At 44.8% G+C, this 25,122-nt stretch overlaps 1 protein-coding gene across 9 annotated transcripts in view; it reads right to left on the reverse strand.

The window, feature by feature from the left end:
• Positions 1 to 25,122, reverse strand: part of rapgef2b (Rap guanine nucleotide exchange factor 2b) — a 147,651-nt gene that overhangs the window by 72,024 nt on the left and 50,505 nt on the right. For 7 of the 9 annotated variants that reach the window (XR_013964771.1, XR_013964772.1, XR_013964773.1 and 4 more), the window contains exons 4-6: positions 23,386 to 23,469; positions 7,636 to 7,711; positions 5,285 to 5,452 (exon numbers count right to left, since the gene is read on the reverse strand). Coding sequence is in view for 1 of the 9 variants with exons in the window: in XM_080774447.1 (XP_080630573.1) it covers positions 5,285 to 5,452; positions 7,636 to 7,711; positions 23,386 to 23,469 (328 nt within the window). In the remaining 8 variants the exon portion in view is untranslated. Of the gene's footprint in view, positions 1 to 5,284; positions 5,453 to 7,635; positions 7,712 to 14,478; positions 14,666 to 23,385; positions 23,470 to 25,122 lie in introns of those variants that run through there. The other 2 variants (XR_013964777.1, XR_013964778.1) reach the window with 2 other exon arrangements.

The raw sequence follows: 25,122 nt of genomic DNA on the forward strand, positions 1-25,122 counted from the left end.
CAACCAAACATAATAATCTGGGTGTTATTTGCCATAAACTCAAAGACAAATCAATACCACTATCTGTGACATCGACGCCAGATATATAGCATGAAGCTCAAACGGCTAAATTGTCCTCATTACCTCACTTTTAGAGCCCCAGAGCGGCGGTGCTGTAGCGATGTTTATCGCTGGCTTATCATCTCTGAGCCGCGCGAGGAGAGGACGGCATCACGCCTCAATCAAACTTGATTGGTCCTCCGCCGCCAGGCTCGGAGATCAACATCACGATAAGGTGTGAGGAAGTAAACAGGAGCATGACGTTGATCAGCACAATTAATTAGATTGGTTTGTTTTGGGAGTGTATGAATGTGGCACAGACTTTCCTCTGAGCCCATGAGCCGTTGACGCACATGGAAGATGTTTGTTCTTTCAGCAACTGTTTGTTGGATTGGGGTAAGTCGCTGCGACATACTAGCGTCATGTCCAGGGGGTGTACTTGTGCATAATGTCCAGGGGGTGTACTTGTGCATCATGTCCAGGGGGTGTACTTGTGCATGAAGCCGCCTCACGCTACAGAAACAGGCTACTTCCTGCCCTATGGGCCTCATGGCTCTGCAAGGCTTACTACTTTCAGCAACTACGGACAGGGATACAGACTTGCTATAGCACAGACAGACACAATATAATAGAGAGACACACAAACACCCACACACTGTCTTCACAGCGCTAAGAGGTACAGTACCTGTGGTTTAGTGCATTCCTAGGAGCCACAGGGTGAGAAGAGAGCCGTGGAGAAAGAAGCAGAGAAGATGAGCGTTAGTAGGTTAGCTCGGCGTTGTACAATCTAACCACAGGAGACGAGAAAGACTAGACCTCACTGATGTCAGCTGGCGTTTGGTCCATGTTTTCTCTCTCGATAAAAAAGCATCTACAGCAGTGGTTTCCAGACTTTTTGGATAAAAGGTCCAGCAGAGAAATAAGATGTTTGTTTGCCCGGCGGGACCCAAACTATAGTGAAAATAGCAGATCTACAAGCTCACGACGTGAAAACACTTGTTTTCAAATGTATGGAACTTCTTTGATGTTTCTTTGATGTCTTAATGAATTTTGTTTTTAATTCAGGGAGGTGCCTCCCTGCTTGGCACTCAGCATCAAGGGTTGAATTGGGGGTAATTAAGTCCCTGCGGCATCCTCGTGTGATGTCCAGGGGGTGTATAGCAGATGTACTGTACATTAGAGCAGCGTGGCATGCAGTGATGTGCTGTGAGCTTGTGTATCTGCCGTTTGTGAATAGCAAACACATAAAATCTAAAATGACTTTCCTTGTTCGAGTCGTTTTGAGTTAATAAATATGAGTTTGCCGGAGGAGGAAAACAGAACAGAAGAGAAGAGAGAGAGAGCGAGTGTGCTGAATAAACAGGTGCGAGGAAGATATGGTGATGAAACACCACAGATCAGCTGCTCACAATCCAGCTACACCCAGTAGCTCTCTCTCTCTCTCTCTCTCTCTCTCTCTCTCTCTCTCTCTCTCTCTCTCTGTCCCCTTCCTGTATCTCTCGCCCCCTCCCACCTCTCTCACTGTATTTCTAAGTGATGCTCAATACAAATCCATGTGAGACTGCTGGTTGCCATGGCGTCCACTCAGTCCTTTCCCAGTGGAGGTGTGTGTGTGCGTACGCGTGCGTGCGTGGCAGACAGACTAACACAGACAGACTAACACACACACACACACACACACACACACACACGTTTGTAGATAGATAGATAGATAGATAGATAGATAGATAGATAGATAGATAGATAGATAGATAGACAGACAGATGCAGACCATGAGAAAGTTCAACACGCTGTCTTCTAAAAAGCAGAAGAGTCTAAATATAGATCAGAAGAGCTGAGGAAACTTTTGTGCGTGCCGTGCATGTGCGTGCGTGCTGTGCATGTGTGTGTGTGCGTGCGTGCGTGTGTCAACTGTAACATTTTCAGAGAGCAGAGGGTGTTTTGGTTGGTTGTGTGATGGCGTTCCAACAGCAGATCCCCTGAGAACCACTAGAATGAGAGGAATGAACAGAGTGCAATGCATGCTGTGCTATAGTCAAAGAGTTACTGTGAGAGTTCCTCTACCTACCAGAGAGCAGTGGGGGGGAAAGTGCTCAAAGTTTTTTTACTTTTTTTACTTAGTAAAAAGTATCAATACTGCAATATAGAAATACTCAGAGGGCGGGCGCTCAGAGCAGTGAACCAATAGGATACCACTGCATGTTTTTGACCAGCACCCGCCCCTCTAGACCAGTGGTTCTCAACATGTGGGTCGGGACCCACAGGGTGATCATTTAAGTACTTTTAAGTATATTATTTTTGTATAATACCTCAAGGGCTGAAAAAGAAAAAGACTGTTACTCCAAACACACACTTCCGACGCCACGTCGTTATCATGTGAAACACTGCATCGACAACAAGCGCTTTGAAAGCAATAATAAGAATGCAAATCAGCGTGGGGAGAAGTACTGTACGTTGTTGAGATGGCGTGGGTGTGAGTGTGAGACAGGGCTCATTATATTATAGATGGGATGGACTGGGTTAAACAGAAGTACTGTACGTTGTTGAGATGGCGTGGGTGTTGAGACAGGGCTCATTATATTATAGATGGGATGGACTGGGTTAAACAGAAGTACTGTACGTTGTTGAGATGGCGTGGGTGTGAGACAGGGCTCATTATATTATAGATGGGATGGACTGGGTTAAACAGCAGCAGTGTTAGCGACACAACGGTGGATCTGGAGTCAGATCACACACCAGCAGCCTTGGGGAACCTGGAAGCTGCCATCCGTGCATGAGTCAACCAACAACACAACAACAACACACACCCAACAGACAGTACATTATACAGCAGCAGGGGTGTCCAAACCTGCTTCAAACGTTGCCAAATAAATTAGAAAATATGAAAACACCCCAAGGGCCAACCAGCATCTCCTACCGATCTTGATGTACTTTCGGGACCATATTAAAGTCACATACACAATACATACAAACGCATTGCATTTCAACAATTGTATTTAATCAATATCAAATATCAAATGTTCTTCGTCAGGTGTGCTGCTGCACAATGTAAAAGAGAGAGAGGTCCGCACACACACAGCTCAGCTCCCTCCACTGGCTCCCGGTCGCTGCCCGCACAGAATACAAAACTCTGATGCTGGCATTCAAAGCAACCAAAGGTATGGCTCCCCCATATCTTGCAAGTATGATCGAACCCTACAAACCCTCCCGCTCACTCAGATCAGCCAACGCAGGGAAGCTGGAAGTACCCTCACTAAAAACGCCGGGACAACGCTCCACACGTCCCAAACTCTTCTCCCTTCTGGCTCCAAAACTGTGGAATGCACTTCCCATTGCAGTCAGAACTGCAGCATCACTCCCAATCTTCCGCCGTAGTCTGAAAACCCACCTTTTCAGACTCCATCATGGCCCATAGCACTTACCCCACCCCCTTAGATAGCAATTCTGTAGACTTAGATAGCATTTGATACAGACATTTGATACAGACTTAGATAGCAATTCTGTAGACTTAGATAGCATTTGATACAGACTTATAGCATGTTATGTAGACAGCATAAGTGCATTGTATGTAGTCATAGCACGTCATAGTACATATGTGTAGCATAGTAGTATAGATATATAGCTTATATGTATAGTTTCATTATAGATATTCCACTGTTACTTTCTTAGCTACGCATGTTTCATGATAAATGTCTTTATGTGATGTATTCCCATGCTTTTTGTTCTTGCTTAATGTAAGTCGCTCTGGATTAAGAGCGTCTGCTAAATGCCTAAATTGTAAATTGTAAATTGTAGCTCCAGTGTTTTATATATTTAAAACACCGACATTGAGACATTCGTATACACAACCTTTTCGGCCATAGCTGGCCTTCCTTCACCAGGTGACACAATCAATGATATTAATGACAGCCTCCCTTATATGGTATGTGGGTCACGTCACGTGACCGACCGACACGGGAACAGAGCAGGTAATAATTGTTACAAACACCATTCTGTGAAATAATTCTAATAGAAAAGGCCACCACATAAACACCACATGTTTAAAAACTATCAAAAAAACTACAAAGCCTCCGACAGCACATACAAACCCACAACACAACACGACACAATGCTCTCTGTCAGCAGGTCAGGGGACAGAGCCATCACCAAAAAGCCACACCTATTATTATCCAAGCAGCACCCATGATCGGCTTGCCAATGTTGAAGCCCGCGAGCCCCCTACCGGTCAAAGCTGGCACTGCAGGCGGGCGAAATACACGCAAGAGCAAGAGCAGCACGCCGCTGGGTCTTTGCTTTGTGAAGTCATGATGTGACATTATGACGTAAAGGAACACAAGAGGACCACGAGGCGTCCACTCATAGGAGACAACCAGTGTTGATTCTGACAGCACATTGAATTCATTATGCAGAAACGGACACGCAAAACACACACCGTCATATAAACAGTTAGGGTTAGGTTAGGTTCTATTATAATTTATAACTGTCCATAACTTTACAACCAACATTAAGGCCACTCATTAAAGTTGTTATTATCATCATCATCGGTATTATTATTTTCATTAGTTTAAAAAAAGAATCACACACGTGTGAACTGAGTGGTGCAACTCTCCTCTCCCCCTGCCTCTCTCTCTCTCTCTCTCTCTCTCTCTTTCTGTAATTAGCAGGCAACAGTGTTGCACAACAGTACCACTTTTGCCCCTACTGGTACTCTAAACACAGTCACATAGGTTAGGACATTGATGTTCCTTGGAGTGGTTGCACCACTCAAAAAAAGAATACTGTACGGTCGGTAAATGAACTCATTTCCAGTCATTACAGCATTACAGGTGATTTATGCATTTAGTATATTAGGAGGTTATTGCAGTCGTTCATGTGTAAAGAATGGCCTCTCGTTAGCGAGGTTCACCCCACAGCGACACAGCTGCTCAACTCAACTCAACGTGCTTCAACCAAGCCGCCGATTCCCACAAAACCGACAACACACACGGCCCAGGCGGGCACACCAACACCAGCGCTAACAACCAGCGCACATGGCCCGGGCGGGCACACCAGCACCAGCGCTAACAACCAGCGCACATGGCCCGGGCGGGCACACCAACACCAGCGCTAACAACCAGCGCACATGGCCCGGGCGGGCACACCAGCACCAGCGCTAACAACCTGGCAGCAGCAGCAGCAGCGTAGCACAGGCCGGTGGGAGCCGTTCCGTTTCATAACAACAGTGGCACGCATGCAAGGAACTCACCGTGTGGTAACCGCGGGCGACGGGGGGCTTGCCGGCCGGGTAGGGGTCCACCGTGTCGATGATGGTCTGCCGCTCTCCCTTCTGGTTGATCTTGCGGAAGCGACGGCGCGACTGTCTGTGCGAGGCCTGTCTCTGGAAGTACTCCTCATTCTCGTCCATATAGTCCACCTGAGAGGGAGGGAGAGAGACGGAGAGAGAGAGGGAGAGGGAGAAGTCAATGTCTCTTCTTTATTTTCAGCCCCCCTCCCTCCCCTTTTCTCTCTCTCGCTCCTCTCTCTCACTGCATGCGTAAAAATAGAAGAGAGTGGGCTGTGTCGACTACGTCAACACCGAGAGCGTATACTCGCGCGCACACACACATGCACACACACACACACACACACACACACACACACACAACACCTTATTTATTGATGCCCCATCGGCGTGCGGCGGCGCCACTTGCCGATTATTATGTGACACTGTGTGTTCGCCGGGTGATGTCGGCAAGCGACGCCATCGTAGCATGGAGTACGTTGAGTTTTAAGGGAATAGAAGCTAGATATATACAGTAGCGAGAGAGGGAGAGACAGAGAGAGAGAGAGAGAGAGCCCGAGCGTGCGAGGCAGTCACAGACAGAGAGAGAGAGTATTGCTGTAATCAGCTGTTCCGTTGTGTTCTGCTGCTCTGTGGATTAAGGCACGTCACGGAATGATGAATTTAACCCATTTTGGGCGGGAACTCCTTTCGGTGTTTAACCCATTCTGACCTGAGATCAGATTCATACAAGGTTTCCACTGGACACACACTGGTCTGATGAACCCATTCTGACCTGAGATCAGATTCTAAAAAAATTCAGTCGTTCTTCGATTTTTCAAAAATAGCAGACCTACAAGCTCGTAGCGCGCCACTCGGTGGCGCGCTATGAGCTTGTAGATCTGCTATTTTTCAATAGCTAAAGCATAACATGATGCTAACACCAAAACGGGTTCCCGGTCAGAATGGGTTAAGCATAATCTTATACTTGAGCTATGAACTTGTAGATGTGCTATTTTTTTTTTTTTTTATCGTGAAAATGTGCCTTTTTTGAGAACCACTGATAAAGAAACATACGGTTTTTCAGAAAACTGTCAGGATTTCGAAGATATTTTTTTAATTTCGACGTCGGGCCTAAATGGGTTAAGACGCTTTACAGTTGGCAAGCATTCCTGTCTTCTCTCTCTCTCTCTTTCTTCCTCCTCCTCCTCTTCATATCTAGGCTGTGGGTTGTCACTTCACCACACTCCGACTTTGGGATTACAACACACACACACACACACACACACACACACACACACACACACACCTCTCTCTCTCATACCAGCTGCTGCCATGACAACGGCAGGGGAGTAGTGTGAGAGTGTTTGCTTCTAATTGCAAATCTCAGTCAAATGCATGTGTGTAACATACAATGTGTGTGTGTGTGTGTGTGTGTGTGTGTGTGTGTGTGTGTGTGTGTGTGTGTGTGGGGGGGGGGGGGGGGGGGGGGTATAATAATTACAGGCTGGTTTAGAGCCGTTAACATCTGGAGGAGTGAAACCAAAAAACTGCTACTGCGGGAGGAGGAGGTGAGGAGAGGAGAGGTTCACAGACGTTACAACATACAGAGGAGGAGGTGAGGAGAGGAGAGGTTCACAGACGTTACAACATACAGATGGAGGAGGTGAGGAGAGGAGAGGTTCACAGACGTTACAACATACAGATGTGCCATCTGAGAACTTCACGCTGGCAAGACTGTCAGTAAATTGTCAGAAGAACATTGTCAGCGAGAAAGGAGGGCATTTGCAAGGGTGTTGTTATATAAATGCTATTCAGATTCTATTTTTACAGTGACTTTTACAGTGACTTGTTTTCAGCGACAAAAGAGAAGAATTAGCTAGGCTAAAATAACTTTGGGAAAATAGGTATTTTAAAGAAGAAATGCAGGAAAAGTACAGGAAAGTGTTGGAATGGCAGGGAATGGAGATTGTGGGCCCTATCTTGGCATACCTTACCTCTTAATCCCTAAACGTATTAGCCATATTTTACTACGGTATTTTGAAAAAACATTTTGAAATACTCATCTATTATCGACATGTTATGAGCTTGTAGATCGGCTATTTGAACCATTTTAAATTGTTTTTCAAAATAGTAAAACATGGCAAAAGAGTTTAGGGATACGATCTAAGCCGGGGTGGCTTGATTTTAGGTGTTTGTAGAGGTGGGCTTTAGTGAACCAGAACCAAGCGTCAGGATATTGTGTAAAGGCGTGCGTGCGTGCGTGTGTGCGTGCGCAGGTGTGCGTGCCGTGCATGCATGCAGGCTCAGGTGTGCGTGCTGATATGAGGACTCACCACAATCATTTCAGACGGTTCCAGAACTATGCACTCACATCCGCGTCGCAGACTGCCTGCTGAGCGCTTACCGAAACTGCAGGAAGAGAAGAAGGGGAGAGGAGAGGAGGAGAGAAATGCATCAGATGTGTGCATCATGGTTAGTGGTGGTCAGTACATCATGGTTAGTGGTACCTCTGGAATTCCTCCAGCTGAAAATACTCAGTGAAAGCATCAGCGATAACCACTTTCAACATGACGGCGACCCACATGTCAATAGGCTTCAGGGTGTAGCTCCTCACTTCTCAGTCCCATGGTGACATTTGACTCATATTTCCAAAAAGTCACCAACTACATAATATAGGCGTGTGGTATTTCCGCTTTAGGGGAAATTGATTTTTATTAAAACAAGATTAACTGTTGCACCCCCTGATAGAGAGATATAATCTGAACGAGACTATATAACTGGGGCACGCGTCTGTCTGTATTCACAAAGTGGATTCACAAAAAAGTCACAAAGATGCCGACTGTTCCGTCTGACAAGTTCCCTGTTTATCTTTCCATTCCGGTTCCACAGAGAACCGATTCAGCCCAGAGAGAGAAACCCTCTGGACGTCTAGCCTCTGCCAACCAACCTATTAGTAGCTCTTTTTTGCCCCAGCATCCCAAATAGACAACATCTGTACGCAGGCCAGAACACAGAACAACATTGACCACTAGACAAGTTCCTCCTTTCAGCCCTCCCTAAAACCCCTCCCATGGGCAACCTGGAAAAGTCCACTTTTTGTGTTTGACGTCACAGTTTGTAACAGGAGGCCATTTTATTTGGTTCCTAATAAGAGAGCAGGGCGATATTATTAAAACTATACTGTAGCAGTTAAATCTAAAAGGCTGAGGGACGGATGGAAACTCCAACTGGATGGATGAATGGGCGGGCAGGAGGGGTGGGGGGGTGGAGAGGCGGGGGGCGAGAGAGAGAGAGAGAGACGGCGGCCATGAGAGTGGCGATTGAATACTGCCGTCTTTGTCCATGCTTAGACCTCAATGCGGAGACACAACCACCTCCTTGTTTGGTATTTATAACAACATTAGAGACAGAATTCCGCCTCCAAAAAGATTGTTTGCTAAGATAAACTCTCACTCACCGCCCTAACACACCCCTCCCCCCCCCCCCCCCCACACACACACACACACACACACACCCCCACCCGTTCACAGGTTGTTAAAGATGGAGTGCCGTGATTTTTCTGTTTTGTACGTGTCTTGTTGGAGTTAACATTACTCTAGTCTAATACTGTCTTGTTGAAGTTAACATTACTCTAGTCTAATACTGTCTTGTTGGAGTTAACATTACTCTAGTCTAATACTGTCTTGTTGAAGTTAACATTACTCTAGTCTAATACGGTCTTGTTGGAGTTAACATTACTCTAGTCTAATACGGTCTTGTTGGAGTTAACATTACTCTAGTCTAATACTGTCTTGTTGGACTTAACATTACTCTAGTCTAATACTGTCTTGTTGTAGTTAACATTACTCTAGTCTAATACGGTCTTGTTGGAGTTAACATTACTCTAGTCTAATACGGTCTTGTTGGAGTTAACATTACTCTAGTCTAATACGGTCTTGTTGGAGTTAACATTACTCTAGTCTAATACTGTCTTGTTGGAGTTAACATTACTCTAGTCTAATACGGTCTTGTTGGAGTTAACATTACTCTAGTCTAATACGGTCTTGTTGGAGTTAACATTACTCTAGTCTAATACTGTCTTGTTGGAGTTAACATTACTCTAGTCTAATACTAATAGACCCTCAGGTGTGGTTATAATATTCAAATGTCTTCCCTGTGTATTTTTGGTTTCTTCCTGAAAGCCTTTGAGTCAAAAGACCCAATCGAAAATACACCATTTTTGTGACATCATAACCCTAACCCCTCCCCCATTGTCATAACACACAGCTGTGGGTGAGGCTAAGGTGATAAGGTGAAAACCAGGTATACTTAATGACCTGGTGGGTGTGGCCACATAAAAACATGATTTTAACACTTTCTGTACACTTTTTTGATATAAATCTTCCTCCTAGTTATAATCATAGCACACGATCATGTTTTAGGGTGGAAGAATCACGTCACTCCATCTTTAGCATCTTATCTTAGCAGGTCTTTTTTTGCTTCCCGACACGTTTCAAATCACCCGTTTGTCACCTTGTTTTCACCACCGTTCTGTCACTTCTGCGTCCCTGCAGTGCTCAACGTGTGACTTTTGTTCTCATTGCGTCAGTGGCGTCACTGCACACGATTGTCAATATGAAAGTTTGTCAAGCTCTAATAAGATAATTTAAAGTTGAATGCCTCGTCAATTTATAAATTAGTCACTCAGTCAGAAACCAACCCAGCCAACAAGGTTTGTAGGTTTTATTTATTCGCACATAAAAAGGTTAAAAACAGGAGAAAATTACATACATATTAATATTGTGCAGGAGAAGTTAAAAGCAAAAAGGCTTACCGAGAACTTTCCATGTCAATGCACAAGATCACAAATGTATTTTGGCCCTGCCTAAACCATTCAATGCTTTATAAACCAACAAAGATTTTTAAATCAATTCTTTGACTCGCAGGGAGCCAGAGTAAAGACAATAAGAATTGATACACTCCACTGTCTTGGTATTAATTAGTAAGAACTCGAGAAGCAGCATTACGAAGTGCAGTCGTCTGATCGATCGGTTCTTTTTTAGGAGAACACTACAGTAAAGACTACCGTTAAAGTACAGTCTAAAGATGAATGGTGAATGCATGGACAAGCTTTTCTAAATCCCGCTATAGTCTTTTAATCCGTGATATATTCTTAAATGTGATATCGGGCTGACTTTGTAATAGTGTTAATGTGGCTGTTAAAATGCAGGCCTGAGTCCATGACTTACATCAAGGATTTTGGCTAAGCCGGGCACACCGAATTTTTAATCGTTCCAAAAACAATTACTTCAGTTCCGTCTTTGAATTCCTCTCCCGGCCACTCTACTCCTAACTACACATGAGTGCGAGTGGCCCGTGGAGAACTGTTACAGACGAGACTAGATGGCCATGAAATCTCTTTTAAATTAGGACCGGGACCGTGGTATGTCACCACAGTCATTTACGTCTCGTTCTAAACCTGACGACGTGTTCTTGTCTGTTGCAGTTTGCACTGAGCCAATCTCTTTTTCATGCTTAATTAAATGAATGGATTTGACAATTCATTTAATCGAAACACTAAATGAAATGAGCAGATATGTCTTTATTTCGCACGCACACACAAAGTGGAAACGATGTCCTTATGACTATGAGGCCATTATTGTACTAGTTATAACACACCTCTGGATAACGCGCACGCACACACACACACGCACAACCACACACACACACAGAGGGTGGGACAGATGCCCCGTTGACGAACAGCAAGTTTTAAATGCTTTATAGGCCTGAAAGTGTGGTGCTGTAGAGGTACATTACAACATGCACATTCATTACACACACACACACACACACACACACACACACACACACACACACACACACACACACACACACACACACACACACACACACACACACACACACACACACACACACACACACACACACACACACACACACACACACACACACACACACACACACACACACACACCCTAGCCAGTAATTCCACAGGAACCCAGTCTTTATGGATTACTAAGTATAGTATACACAAATCTGAATGGTGAAACACTATAGCTTGCAATGAAGAAACGTCCCAAACTTTAGTTACTAGATACTGGATTGAAAACAAGCGCTTTACAAACGCTGACATTTAGAAATATAATCACCTGCATGGAACATAAGACTGCAAACATGTCTATGGTGGATTCTTATGAAACAAACACTTTGTTTAGCGGATAGAAAGACAATAATTCATAGTTTTCCGTACAGCTGCAATGCCGGTGAGTTTAACATTGTTTAATACAATCAGCTGTTAAGGCCAGAAAGTTGTTTTTGGCCACTCCGGGTACGATGATGTCACGTACATAAATCTATAAACGCACATATTTGGGGCATCATAGCTGAATGGTTTTATAGATTTTAAATACTGTGCGTGAATATTATATTTGATCTTGTCGTTCAGGTTCGATTGCAGGCCTGACTGAGACCCATCGTCCCCGTGGGAGCAAGTACTGTATTAACTACATGAACCCTAGCACCCCCCCCCCCCCCCCCTGGGCATTAACCATCCGGTGAAAATGAGCATGGAATGTGATGTATGATGATACTTCACACAAGTGTGCTTTTTGAAGTCAGCGGACCTGAAGTAGAGTACGTATAGGGTACAAGTTATCATCATTTTTTCCTGCTTACTGATGCATAGCGAAGCGATTCCCTATAGCGATGACATCAGGGAACGACAGTTTTCTACCTCTGGTCTGCTTTGAGGCAGGATTCCACAGAGAAGAAGGGAAGATATAACCTCATTGTCAGCTCTGTAGCAGTGGCCGGCAAACTGTGTTCTTCTGGATCGGACTAGTGAAGAAACACGGGGAAGGTTGCCGTATATTAGATTAGTCGATGGGTAGCTCTTCCAAGACAGATTTAGAAGGCGGGTGTAAGTGCCATCCAAGTACAAGTAGTTAGCATACATCTGGATAGCATAAATAGGTAACAAGTAGCCTACTAATATATGAATAAAAGAGTGCTATAGTCTGAGTGAGGTAAAGTCTGAAAGGGGGGGAATTTTCAGACTGCGGCAGAAAATGTGAGATTGAGTCTGCACTCCTATATAACTGACCGAGGGAGTTCATAGTTGATTGCTAAATGTGATGATTTGTCAGGTGGCCAGCGGCGTGGACAGAGAGATGAATGTTGCTGTTCATTTGGTATCGCTGGTATTTACTGCACTACTACTATATGGAAGGCCCTGCTGGCTTCACTGCATAGGTGCAACTGAGGAATAACTCCACCATGCAGTGATGCATCGCAAGGCCAAAAACAGGGGGAAATGACACGTTCCATCATGTGCTCTCACATCACACTCAGGACGTCGGTAATCCAATCCACTATTTTACAGTTGAAGAATTTCATCAGGGAAATGCCACAGGAGATGTTACAGAACGCATTAAGGATGAGGAGAGGCTGAGTGTGTGCGTGCGCACGTGCGTGCGTGCGCGTTTCCTGTACCTGGAAAAACGAGCTATTTTGAAGACAGGAGATTGAGATGATGAAAGAGACCAAATATATAAAACCGTCAGGATGTGATGTGTTGTGTGTGTGTGTGTGTGTGTGTGTGTGTTCACTCTATCAGTAGGTATCAGTACATAGTAGAGAAAGCCAGAGAAACTCAGTTAATGAGTACTTAACATCACAGACCCCCACCCAAACTTCAGGGGTAGGACCTGACAAGCCTATGGCTTCTCCCTGGCCTTTTTTCGGATATTGGACCGGACATAAGCAACGGACACTCAAATGAAGTAGGGGAAAGAAATGTAAATTTATGGAAATGTGTGTTATGTATGAACTGTATGTTCACCATTCCAAAGATAAAACTGAACTGAACTGAACTGAACTGACCTGAACTGACCTGAACTGAACCTTACACCCTACAGACCCCCAACGAAACTGCAATCTACCCAACATAAACAGACCCCCCCACCCACAATAGCTAACCCCACAAATCTCCACCCAAACAGACCCTCCCCTCCCCCCATCATCACCGGGACCACAGCTTACCGAATTACAAAAGAACTACAGTAGCCTAACATGCTGACTTTAACCTGCCATGCAAGCTTCGGCTAGAAGGTGGGACAAAGATTAAACCCACCGGTTGTTACGCAAGAGTTTTACAGAGAAAGAAAGAAAGAGAGAGAGAGAGGGGTGGGGGGGGATAGAGGGTCTGACATGTGATTGGCCGTGGCTCTAAAGTCAATGAACCCCCCCCCCCACACACACACACACACACACACACACACACTCTCTCACACACACACACACACACACACACACACAGCTAAAGGACTAATCCAGACAGAGCTGATTAAGAGTTCTAATGTCAGCAGGTTAACCGACCACCTTCACGGCACACACGCCTCAACAAAAACAGTCACACCGGCCACACATACCCCCCCAAAACCTTCCTTCTGACCCCCCACTGACCCCCACAAACACCCCCCACCACCTTCCAAACCACGTCTTGTCCCACATGTGCTTCATAAATAGAAGCCGAGACACTTTGGCAGACGTGCTGGCGAGTGACTCCTGACTTTTAGCTTCCAGAAATATGACTTCATTGACACCGCAATGTCGAGGACACAAGGAGGCGTTACAGGGCCGTGTTGTTGGGCAGTAATAGCAGTATCTTATCATAAAAAACAGGACAGAAACTGCTGCTATGATGGCTTGAGGTTCAAGGTCTCGCAAACTTGATTCCTTAAAACCAGACCATGACAGAAACGAAAACCACTGTCTCCTTTACTGGCCGCCGTGCTCTGCAATAAACTCCAAAAAAAGAACATCAAAGTCACATTTTCACATTCCTCACGCATACTGTATCTCCACTTCCAAAAAGGGTTTTATTGTTACTGCAAACCACCTCCCTGAAACCGGCTCCTTTGTATGTAAATCTGCTCTTTTGTTTTGTTGTTAATTAACCACTAAAACCCTATAGCATCACTATTCTGGGGGGAACATTCGGCACAAATAGCTCACGAATAGCTCACAAGATCGGCTATTCCCACAGAAGCGAGAGTCAATGTATAATAGAGATTACAGATAGATTACATAAAAACAACCCGCAGTTGTCGTTCACAGATTTGAACTCACAGTAAGAACAGACGGGGTTTACACACGTGAACATGGAGGGCTGTTACACAGTAGCTCACTCCTCTACACTCTCTCGGGACACTCACCCTGGCAGAGAGAGTGACACGGACAGCTGAAACGTTAAAGATTCCTCCTTCTCAAAGGCGCGCCTCCTGCTTTAGTCCAAAATAAATCCCATCAAACATAAGCTCCTGGTCCAACAGCACACTCCGTTTCAATGGCAGCATGTTGTTCTGAACGCGACACACGGGACTGGGCTGTCTGAGAGGGACCGGGTGGTGGTGTGGGAAAAAGTGTGTGTGTCTAAGCTCTCTCACACTCTCTCTCTCTCTCTCTCTCTCACAGACTCTCTCTCCCCCCCTATCTCTCTCTCTCCCCCTCTCTCTCTCTCTCTCTCTCTGCTATGTGGAGGGCGAGCTGCGGCCAACATTCCAGCATACGAGTCACTTCCTGCTGCAGCGTTACTCGTGGATGACAGGGCTGGACACACACACAAGCACACGACACGCACGCACGTGCACACACACACACACACACACACACACACACACACACACACACACACACACACACACACACACACACACACACACACACACACACACACACACACACACACACACACACACACACACACAACTATCTTGTCTACCGTTATGTCTCCTCTGTAATAATCAGCTTGGTCTCGGTCTGCAGGGTCAGAGTCGTATTGAATGTTTGATTTTTCACTGACCCAGGGGCCCAGATGAGATCATGTGCTCTGTCCACCAACGACCCTCTCATCTCCAGCCCTGACCCCCAAACAACTGCTATATGTGACAGAAACAAGAACAAAAACATTGATGTTTTCATGTCATAAATGACTATATTATACGACATGTCTAAATTGCGTTGTTGCTGCTGATGAAATACCTAACCATACCTCTGTCCTCAATACCTGTCAATCTATTCTGCTCCCCTCTCCTCAGTGTCTGGAGCAACTGAATTTGCACACGGGCATTGACCATTAGCATATATGCACAAAAGAACTACGCCCGTTTCTTCACTTTTTTAAGTGTGTGTGTGTGTGTGTGTGTGTGTGTGTGTGTGTGTGTGTGTGTGTGTGTGTGTGTGTGTGTGTGCGCGCGTGCGTGTGTGTGTGTGTGTTTGCACGCGCGCGCAAAATGCGTGCGAAATACGGGAAATAGCCGATTTACAAGCTAAAATGTACCACGGTGAGCTTTTGGATCTGCTGTGTTTGCCAAATGTTTGCTCCAGTTGGTTAAGAGAGAGAGAGAGTTCATATCGCGCACGGTAGCGATAAGCATATATTCCTCCTCTTCAGACAGTCTGATGGGAAACGCTGACCTAGCTCAGAGCTGTGGTAAAAGTTACACAACAGGAACACATGAACTTTGGATGACTGGAAGGACAGCAGCGGTAAATAAATACAGACATGTGACATTACAGTCCCACCAATACAGTATTTATGGCGCCCGATATTGGGGAATAAATAATTCAAATATTGATATACCGGCTGATATTCCAATATTCGACCCGGTCTGGCGGGCAGGTCTCCACCTGGCCCGGCTTTCCTACCCACAGGGCCTATGTTTTTTTTGGGGGCCTTTTGCTGCCTTTATTGGTAGTATGAAATGGAGGGAGAGAGAGATGGGGAGTGACCCGTATGTCGTCTGGATCGGGGAGACTGCATCAGCAGCCCATCAGGACTCTGAAAGATCTGACTGATATAGCTTGGCAACAAAACTCCAGAGATAATGGGTAACAATTTGAGAGAGTTTTGGACAGAGTTGTAAGAAATAGTAGGGAAGAATGTGCTTTGAAGAAAACACACAAATAGGTGTGAGGAGTATATGGGGAGTTAACTCATGGGCCAAGGAATAAATGTTTTTTTGCCTGTACAACCTGGATCAAGAACTATAAGCCAAAGCGTGAAGGGCCCTGATATAGCGCCACCGTGAGGCTGTTTTGAAAAAGGTTCTTACTTGGCTTACTCGCTTATACTTTCACACCAATCAGTCCAACAGTCGGTGACACTCTGATGGATGGACGGACAGACGGAGAAACAGGGGCTAAAACATACAGTCGTCTTTGATTCATTCTGAACACATTATGAACGGGAACCCCTTTTGGTGTTTTAAGCATTATGTTGAGAAATAGCAGATCTACAAGCTGGTAGCCTTTTTAACTCAAATCTTTGCTTCTGGGGGGTTCCCTGGAACAACATATTATTTTCAGATGGGGTCGGCGGCCAATTACATATCTTTTCGGGGGTCCTTGACATGAAACTGTTTGAGAACAACTGTCATAAAACTGTCAGGATTTAGAAGGTATTTGTAGAATCGAGCTCAGGTCTAAATGAACGAAGAACGAGAATTAAACATTCTCGTTCCTTGTGCTGCTGCATCTTGTCGTTTCATTCCAGGCAGCTCTGAAATTGCAAGACTTTGCCTGCTATTTTTCAAATAGCTATTTTTCAGATAACAGGCAATCTTTCTTTGGTTTAAATTTCTCACTGAACGCTTCATTCATGCTGAGAATTAATTCTCACCTGACGTTGCATTTAGCATAACAGAAAAACCTTTCCATTGTTCATTCATGATTCAGCAATAAGAAATCATCACTAGTATAATGAACAAAACAACTGCCGTTTCCTCTGCTCAATGGTTAAGAAAAGAAAGCCTATGTTTGATTTAATTGCCTTCCTTCTATCCACCAATAGTTAGCACGCGGCGCACGTGCGTGCGTGTGTGTGTGTGTGTGTGTGTGTGTGTGTGTGTGTGTGTGCGTGCGTGCGTGTGTGCGTTTGTGTGTGTGTATGCGTGCGTGTGTGTGCCAGTTATCTAATGTCTAAATGTGTTATTTATAGTGAACATAGCGTATGAGGGTCATATTTTAAATTTAATGATCGGAGTTAAATAAAGACAAACTCGTCGTCTGGAGTCTGTAATGACTGAATGAGTCATTCATCTCCATGGCCCTGGATCACATCTCACAATGAGAGAGAGACAGAGAGAGAGAGAGACAGAGAGAGAGAGAGAGACAGAGAGAGAGAGAGAGAGAGACAGACAGAGAGAGAGAGAGACAGAGAGAGACAGAGAGAGAGAGAGAGAGAGAGAGAGAGAGAGAGAGAGAGATAGAGAGAGAGGGGGGGGGCAGGATGGGGTTAAAGAGGAAGCAAGCAAGGGCACCAGGAAGATATTCGTGGTGATCCAAGGAGAGACCGCACGCATGCACACGCACACAAGAACACAAGCACACACACACACACACACACACACACACACACAGTAGTAATGGAGTCATATCGAGTGTCAGTGCACACGAGCCGTCTTCTGGGTTTTGGTCCTGACTGAAACTCTACTCTCGACCCATAGAAGCAGCACCATGTAGGAGGTCTGGTCGTCCCTTTGGACTCACTTCAGTGTCTTCACGTCTCTAAAAACACATCTCCCTGCCAGGACGTCGTTCTTAACGTCTCTAAAACACATCACCCTGCCCTGACGTCGTTCTTCACGTCTCTAAAACACACCTCCCTGCCCGGACGTCGTTCTTCACGTCTCTAAAACACATCTCCCTGCCCTGACGTCGTTCTTAACGTCTCTAAAACACATTTCCCTGCCCTGACGTCGTTCTTAACGTCTCTAAAACACATCTCCCTGCCAGGACGTCGTTCTTAACGTCTCTAAAACACATCACCCTGCCCTGACGTCGTTCTTCACGTCTCTAAAACACACCTCCCTGCCCGGACGTCGTTCTTCACGTCTCTAAAACACATCTCCCTGCCCTGACGTCGTTCTTAACGTCTCTAAAACACATTTCCCTGCCCTGACGTCGTTCTTAACGTCTCTAAAACACATCTCCCTGCCCGGACGTTGTTCTTAACGTCTCTAAAACACATTTCCCTGCCCGGACGTCGTTCTTAACGTCTCTAAAACACATTTCCCTGCCCGGACGTCGTTCTTCACGTCTCTAAAAACACATCTCCCTGCCCTGACGTCGTTCTTAACGTCTCTAAAACACATCTCCCTGCCAGGACGTCGTTCTTAACGTCTCTAAAACACATTTCCCTGCCCGGACGTCGTTCTTCACGTCTCTAAAAACACATCTCCCTGCCCGGACGTCGTTCTTAACGTCTCTAAAACACATCTCCCTGCCCGGACGTCGTTCTTAACGTCTCTAAAACACATTTCCCTGCCCGGACGTCGTTCTTCACGTCTCTAAAAACACATCTCCCTGCCCGGACGTCGTTCTTAACGTCTCTAAAACACATTTCCCTGCCCGGACGTCGTTCTTAACGTCTCTAAAACACATCTCCCTGCCCTGACGTTGTTCTTAACGTCTCTAAAACACATCTCCCTGCCCTGACGTCGTTCTTAACGTCTCTAAAACACATTTCCCTGCCCGGACGTCGTTCTTAACGTCTCTAAAACACATCTCCCTGCCCTGACGTCGTTCTTAACGTCTCTAAAACACATCTCCCTGCCCGGACGTCGTTCTTAACGTCTCTAAAACACATCTCCCTGCCCGGACGTCGTTCTTCACGTCTCTAAAACACATCTCCCTGCCCGGACGTCGTTCTTCACGTCTCTAAAAACACATTTCCCTGCCCTGACGTCGTTCTTAACGTCTCTAAAACACATCTCCCTGCCCTGACGTCGTTCTTAACGTCTCTAAAACACATCTCCCTGCCCGGACGTCGTTCTTAACGTCTCTAAAACACATCTCCCTGCCCGGACGTCGTTCTTAACGTCTCTAAAACACATCTCCCTGCCCGGACGTCGTTCTTAACGTCTCTAAAACACATCTCCCTGCCCGGACGTCGTTCTTAACGTCTCTAAAACACATCTCCCTGCCCGGACGTCGTTCTTAACGTCTCTAAAACACATCTCCCTGCCCGGACGTCGTTCTTCACGTCTCTAAAACACATCTCCCTGCCCGGACGTCGTTCTTCACGTCTCTAAAACACATCTCCCTGCCCGGACGTCGTTCTTAACGTCTCTAAAACACATCTCCCTGCCCGGACGTCGTTCTTCACGTCTCTAAAACACATCTCCCTGCCCGGACGTCGTTCTTCACGTCTCTAAAAACACATTTCCCTGCCCTGACGTCGTTCTTAACGTCTCTAAAACACATCTCCCTGCCAGGACGTCGTTCTTAACGTCTCTAAAACACATCTCCCTGCCCGGACGTCGTTCTTAACGTCTCTAAAACACATTTCCCTGCCCGGACGTCGTTCTTAACGTCTCTAAAACACATCTCCCTGCCCGGACGTCGTTCTTAACGTCTCTAAAACACATCTCCCTGCCCTGACGTCGTTCTTAACGTCTCTAAAACACATCTCCCTGCCCGGACGTCGTTCTTAACGTCTCTAAAACACATCTCCCTGCCCGGACGTCGTTCTTAACGTCTCTAAAAACACATTTCCCTGCCCTGACCATTTTAATAAGGTTGAACCGCCTCATGCTTTTGCACATTTCTATGAATGGCTAAAATAGCAGATCTACAAGCTCTGCTATTGATGCTACGTGTGTACATTTTCAAATTAAAAGAGAAAGATCTACAAAGATCTCTTGCCTATAATGAAATGCCACAAATAAGGGCATCAGGTTGAAAGTGGCTAAAATATTTCGATTTTGGGGAATTATTGTGACGTCGGACGTACTACACATTTAGTAAATTAAATATGCTATTCATAACTTTATGAATATAATATAGTTGTATATATTCTAATAATAATAATAATAATTAAAAAACAAACAAAGATCCCTTTTCATCCCAGATTTTCAACATTTCCAGTCCTCCCAGCTCCGCGAGGTCGGACACAGCTACAGTATGCGTCGGCGGGGTTTCCTACGAACGTCTGCAGGGCGTTCTGGAACGGGGACACATCGGGAATGTGCCAAGGAGCAGCCCTCGCTCCCCCCCACCCCCAAGCCCCCACCAACCTTTTTCCATTTTTCAAAAGGTCCTTTTTCCATTTTTCCAAGGTGAAGGCGTCTTTAGTGCAGAGCGAGGGGATTTGAGGATATTGGCAGATTAGAGTTAATGCGGCGGTCCTGCCACTAGGGAGGGGGAAAGCCTCTGGAAATGTTTAGTAAGCGTATGTTGTAGTTAGTATAGGGGGGATAAAAAAAACACCTTCCATGCAGGAAGACTGTTTACTGCAGGTGACGGAGTTCATAGTTGGCCTTCATCAGGCCAACTGTGGGCCCCAAACGTTGTAACATGTATTTTTTTTGCTTTTGTTCTGTGTTTTAAAGTATACAACAATAAATGTGTTCTTTGTGTTCAATGTGTTCTTTTGGTCTGTTGTCGTGATTCCATAGCTAGTACAGACGGTGGGCGGAAACACTGAAATGGTATAAACTTATATACCGGTAGTTAAAATGACTGAATGTGAAGACGAACTGTGAATGTGCAGGACTTTGTCTTGGTGCCACCGAAACATTTTTGAATACATTACCACATAAGTATGTGTATACTGACAGACATTGGAACAGGACAGCCAGACATGACATTGAGCAACCATCTCGGTACAATACCGTTCTGTGAAATCCCCCTGGGCTAGTATTAAATAAAGTTCCTGGATATTCAATTGTGGACTTCCATTTCCTTCCTGTGCTGCCGTGGTAAGGAACTAATTACCGTTTGTCCTCTATATATATATATATCTGTAGTGCTGAGCGTGTCTTTGTTCAGTTTTAGGTCAGCAATAATGAGATGCATTAGAACAGTGGTTTTCAACCTTTTTCACATGAAGGTCCATTATTTATTCGCCATTTGAGCCACCGGACCACCATTTTTGATGAGATTTTTAAGTCCATTTGGTTACATTTTACACTCTTAAAGAGTTAAAGATCTATAAGGGTCGATTTGGTTACCACCTTTCCGTCACTTAGCTGGGGACCACCTGGAACCCCCTCAAGGACCACTGGTGGTCCGCGGACCACTGGTTGAGAACCACTGCATTAGAACACATGCACAGACCTGTAGTATATTATCACTTTCTCTCTCTGTCTCTATTTTAAGATTTATTTTTGGGCATTTTATGCTTCATCTCAGATAGGTCAGTCTAGAGAGAGAGAGACAGTAAATCAAGGGCAGAGAGAGGAGAGAGACATTTCAGGCCAGATGGGGGTGGGATTCGAACCCGGGCCCTCGTGCTCAGACGGTACATATTATGGTCCATGGTGCCCTGACTGGCTGACGGTGTTGTTTTTGGCAGAAATTTTCTATATTCGTTTTAGTCACATTTTAGTCACCTGGAATGTTTTAGTGTTAGTCTAGTTTTAGTCGACTAAATATCATAAGATTTTAGTCGACTAAATCTACAGTTGATTTAGTCGACTAAAATGTATGTTGGCGGGCCTTGATGCCGTCGTAATGACAGATTTTACACTTGCTGATAATAGCTGATCTACAAGTTCACAACGCGTCGCAGCGCAGCTATTTTCAGCATGCAACTAAGTGTAAAATGACTTATACTGGATGTCTTGACAACTAGTCCCTTCCGAACAGTTTGTATTTGTTGACGGAATTGTCAATATATTTAGTCTTAGTTTTAGTCATCATAGCTTAGTTTTCATTTACCGGTAGTTTCCATTTAGTTTTTGTCAGTGGAAAAAGGTAGTCTACGAACATTTTTCATTTTAGTCGACGAAAACAACACTGCTGGCTGAGCCACTAGCCCAAGCACATTGCACTTTCATAACTTTTAGTGAATAACACATAATTATTGTGTCTGAATAAAAACGCACATTGCACTTTCATAACTTTTAGTGAATAGCACATAATTATTGTCTGAATAAAAAGGCACATTGCACATTGCACTTTCATAACTTTTAGTGAATAGCACATCATTATTGTCTGAATAAAAAGGTTATTTTAACCAATCTGTATGTTATATTACAATATACTGTAACTGTGGTTGAAGACGGTCACATTGAGAGCCTGTGGTTGCGTGACTTGCGTAGGACGGTCACTACTGATTGACAGGAGGTATTGCATGGGAACTCAAATGGAATTCACTTGCATTGCCAAAATGTGCTCTCCTCCATTATGGCTCAACAGTATTATTATTTCTTTTTAGTTTTTGTTTCATTGTTTGAAAATGTCCGTCTGTAACGACATGCCCAAAATAGGGGCACAAGTAAATAGAACAATGTTTACAGAGAGTGGAAACGTGTTTAGAAGCTATTTTGCGCGGACATCATGGCTATACAAGTTTGCTTTGACATTTCCACTTGCCCTTTGGTGGCACAAAAGATGTGAAAACCACTGTTCTGTGCATTGACGGACACGGATAACAGGACGGTCGGAAATCACCGCTATCGTCTCCGCTCTTCGCTCTAAAAAAACACAGCTGCCATTTCGATCTGGGATGCTGCAAGAAGAGGTGTTTTAACCCATTCTGAACGGGAACTCATTTTCGTGTTAGCATCATGTTATGCTTTAGCTATTGAAAAATAGCAGATCTACAAGCTCATAGCGCGCCACCGAGTGGCGCGCTACGAGCTTGTAGGTCTGCTATTTTTTGAAAAATCGAAGAACGACTGACATTTTTTTAAATCTGATCTCAGGTCAGAATGGGTTACTCAGACCAGTGTGTGTCCAGTGGAAACCTCGTATGAATCTGATCTCAGGTCAGAATGGGTTAATGTGAGCTCTTCAAAGCCATGGCATGGAGGAGGCCGGAGGGCATGCACGTGACATCATCATCATCATACAAGGAAGTTATGCAGGAACGCTTATACTGAGTGGTGAATAAAACCTTGACAGCACATACATACTGTACGTCCACACAGAAAAGTCCTATCGGATTACATTAAACAACGTTAGACTCACTTTGCTACTCGATTTGCCATGCACTTTAGGCATGTGCATACCCTCTTATCTATTCCCTCAACCCCGATTATCTCCCATTTAAACATTTTTAAAATGGCCGTTCCTACCTGCTCCTGGGGAGGAACATGGACTCCTTGATGAAGACGGAGCCTGAGAGCAGGATGTACCAGCAGCTGCCTACATCGTCAGGACTGGAGAGAGAGAGAGAGAGAGAGACATCAGTCTGCTGCTGTAAGCTTGTAGATCGGCTATTTGTGAATAGCCAAAGTATATAAAACATGGTTAAAGTGATTAAAATGATTGTGATGTTGCAATATGAACCTCACTTTGAGAAGCACTGCACACAAAGCAACCAACACTGACAGGAAAGAGGAAGTGTAGCACGCTCGCTCTTTTGAAAGCTTTTTACAATTTATGGTATGTTGCATATATATATATATAACACTGCTTCTCAAAGTGAGGCGGCTACAAGGGGTCCCCAGCAAAATGAGGACGGGGGGGGGTTGCGGTCCTCAGCCAAATACATAGGAGGGTGGGGACCGATGTCTTCGACATGGAAATGTTTGTGAAACATGAAGCAAATGAACAAGGGAACCCGACAGCCTGACGGTTACATGAAGCAATAAAGCAAGTCTTTGAACAGACAACATAAAGGATCATATGAGCTGATAAGGCTGTTTTTCATCTGAGCTATAGCCTACTTTCTGTGCTTCATAACTGTGTCACAAAGTAGGAAGATGGAATAATAGGAGAACAAAACAGATTCAATATGGGAGTGAGTGAGACCAGTGGGTCCTCAACAGGCTATAATATTATGAATATTTGAAAAAAGTAATCTAATGACGTTTAGCCAACATTTGACTAAATCTACAGTCGATTTAGTCGACTAAAATGTATTTTGACGGGTCTTAATGTCACCATAATGGCTCATTGTACGCTTGGTTACATGCTTAAAAAAGCCCCGCTCACAATGTCGTACAACAACAAGGTACAAAATCGAGCTTAAAATGTGTTTGACTTTTCTGTCAAATCCTCTGGTCTGAACTGCCTAAAGCACATGGTGCCACGCCCTTTACTGCACTCCACACAACCTGACTCCCTGCCGTGAGTTCCCCCCTGTGGAGACGTGCGTGTGCGTGTGCGTGTGTGTGTGTCTGTGTGTGTGTGACTGTGTGTGTGTCTGTTGGCTTCCCAGTGTGCATGATGACCCAGTTCAGTCAAACTGTCGTGACTCACAACACTCCGCATCATCTCTACTCCTCTTCTCTCCTCATCATATCACTGATTAATAATTTAACATTTCCTTTTGTGCTGTCTCTGCACTTGAAAGGAGGAGAGAGAGAGAGAGAGAGAGAGAGAGAGAGAGAGAGAGAGACTGGAGGAGGGAGGATGAATGAGAACACGCAGCGACAAAAGGAAGTGGGAAGTAAGAGGAAATGAAAGGACGGAGGTGGGCAAGAAGAGAAGGCAAAGCATTGAGGAGAGGAGAGGAGGAGAGGAGAGGAGAGGAGAGGAGAGGAGAGGAGAGGAGAGGAGAGGAGAGGAGAGGAGAGGAGAGGAGAGGCTAGTTTCGACTAAAACCATGACGAAAAATGGTCGTCGAATACCAACAGGCAAAAACTAAATAACTTATTAAAACAATAAGTATGATGACTAAAACTAAGACTAAATATGTTGACAATTTTGTCAACAAATAAAAACTAGACTAAAATGTTAGGGAGGGACTAGCGGAAAATAAATCCAGTAGAACTAAAAGACAAGTCATTTTATGTTTGGTTACAATGGTGCTATTTCTGAAAGATCATGAAAATCTTTGAATATATATTTAGTTTTTTATTCAAATT

This window comes from Protomyctophum bolini, assembly GCF_963924005.1.
Source record: "Protomyctophum bolini genome assembly, chromosome: 10".
NCBI classification, from domain to species: Eukaryota; Metazoa; Chordata; class Actinopteri; order Myctophiformes; family Myctophidae; genus Protomyctophum; species Protomyctophum bolini.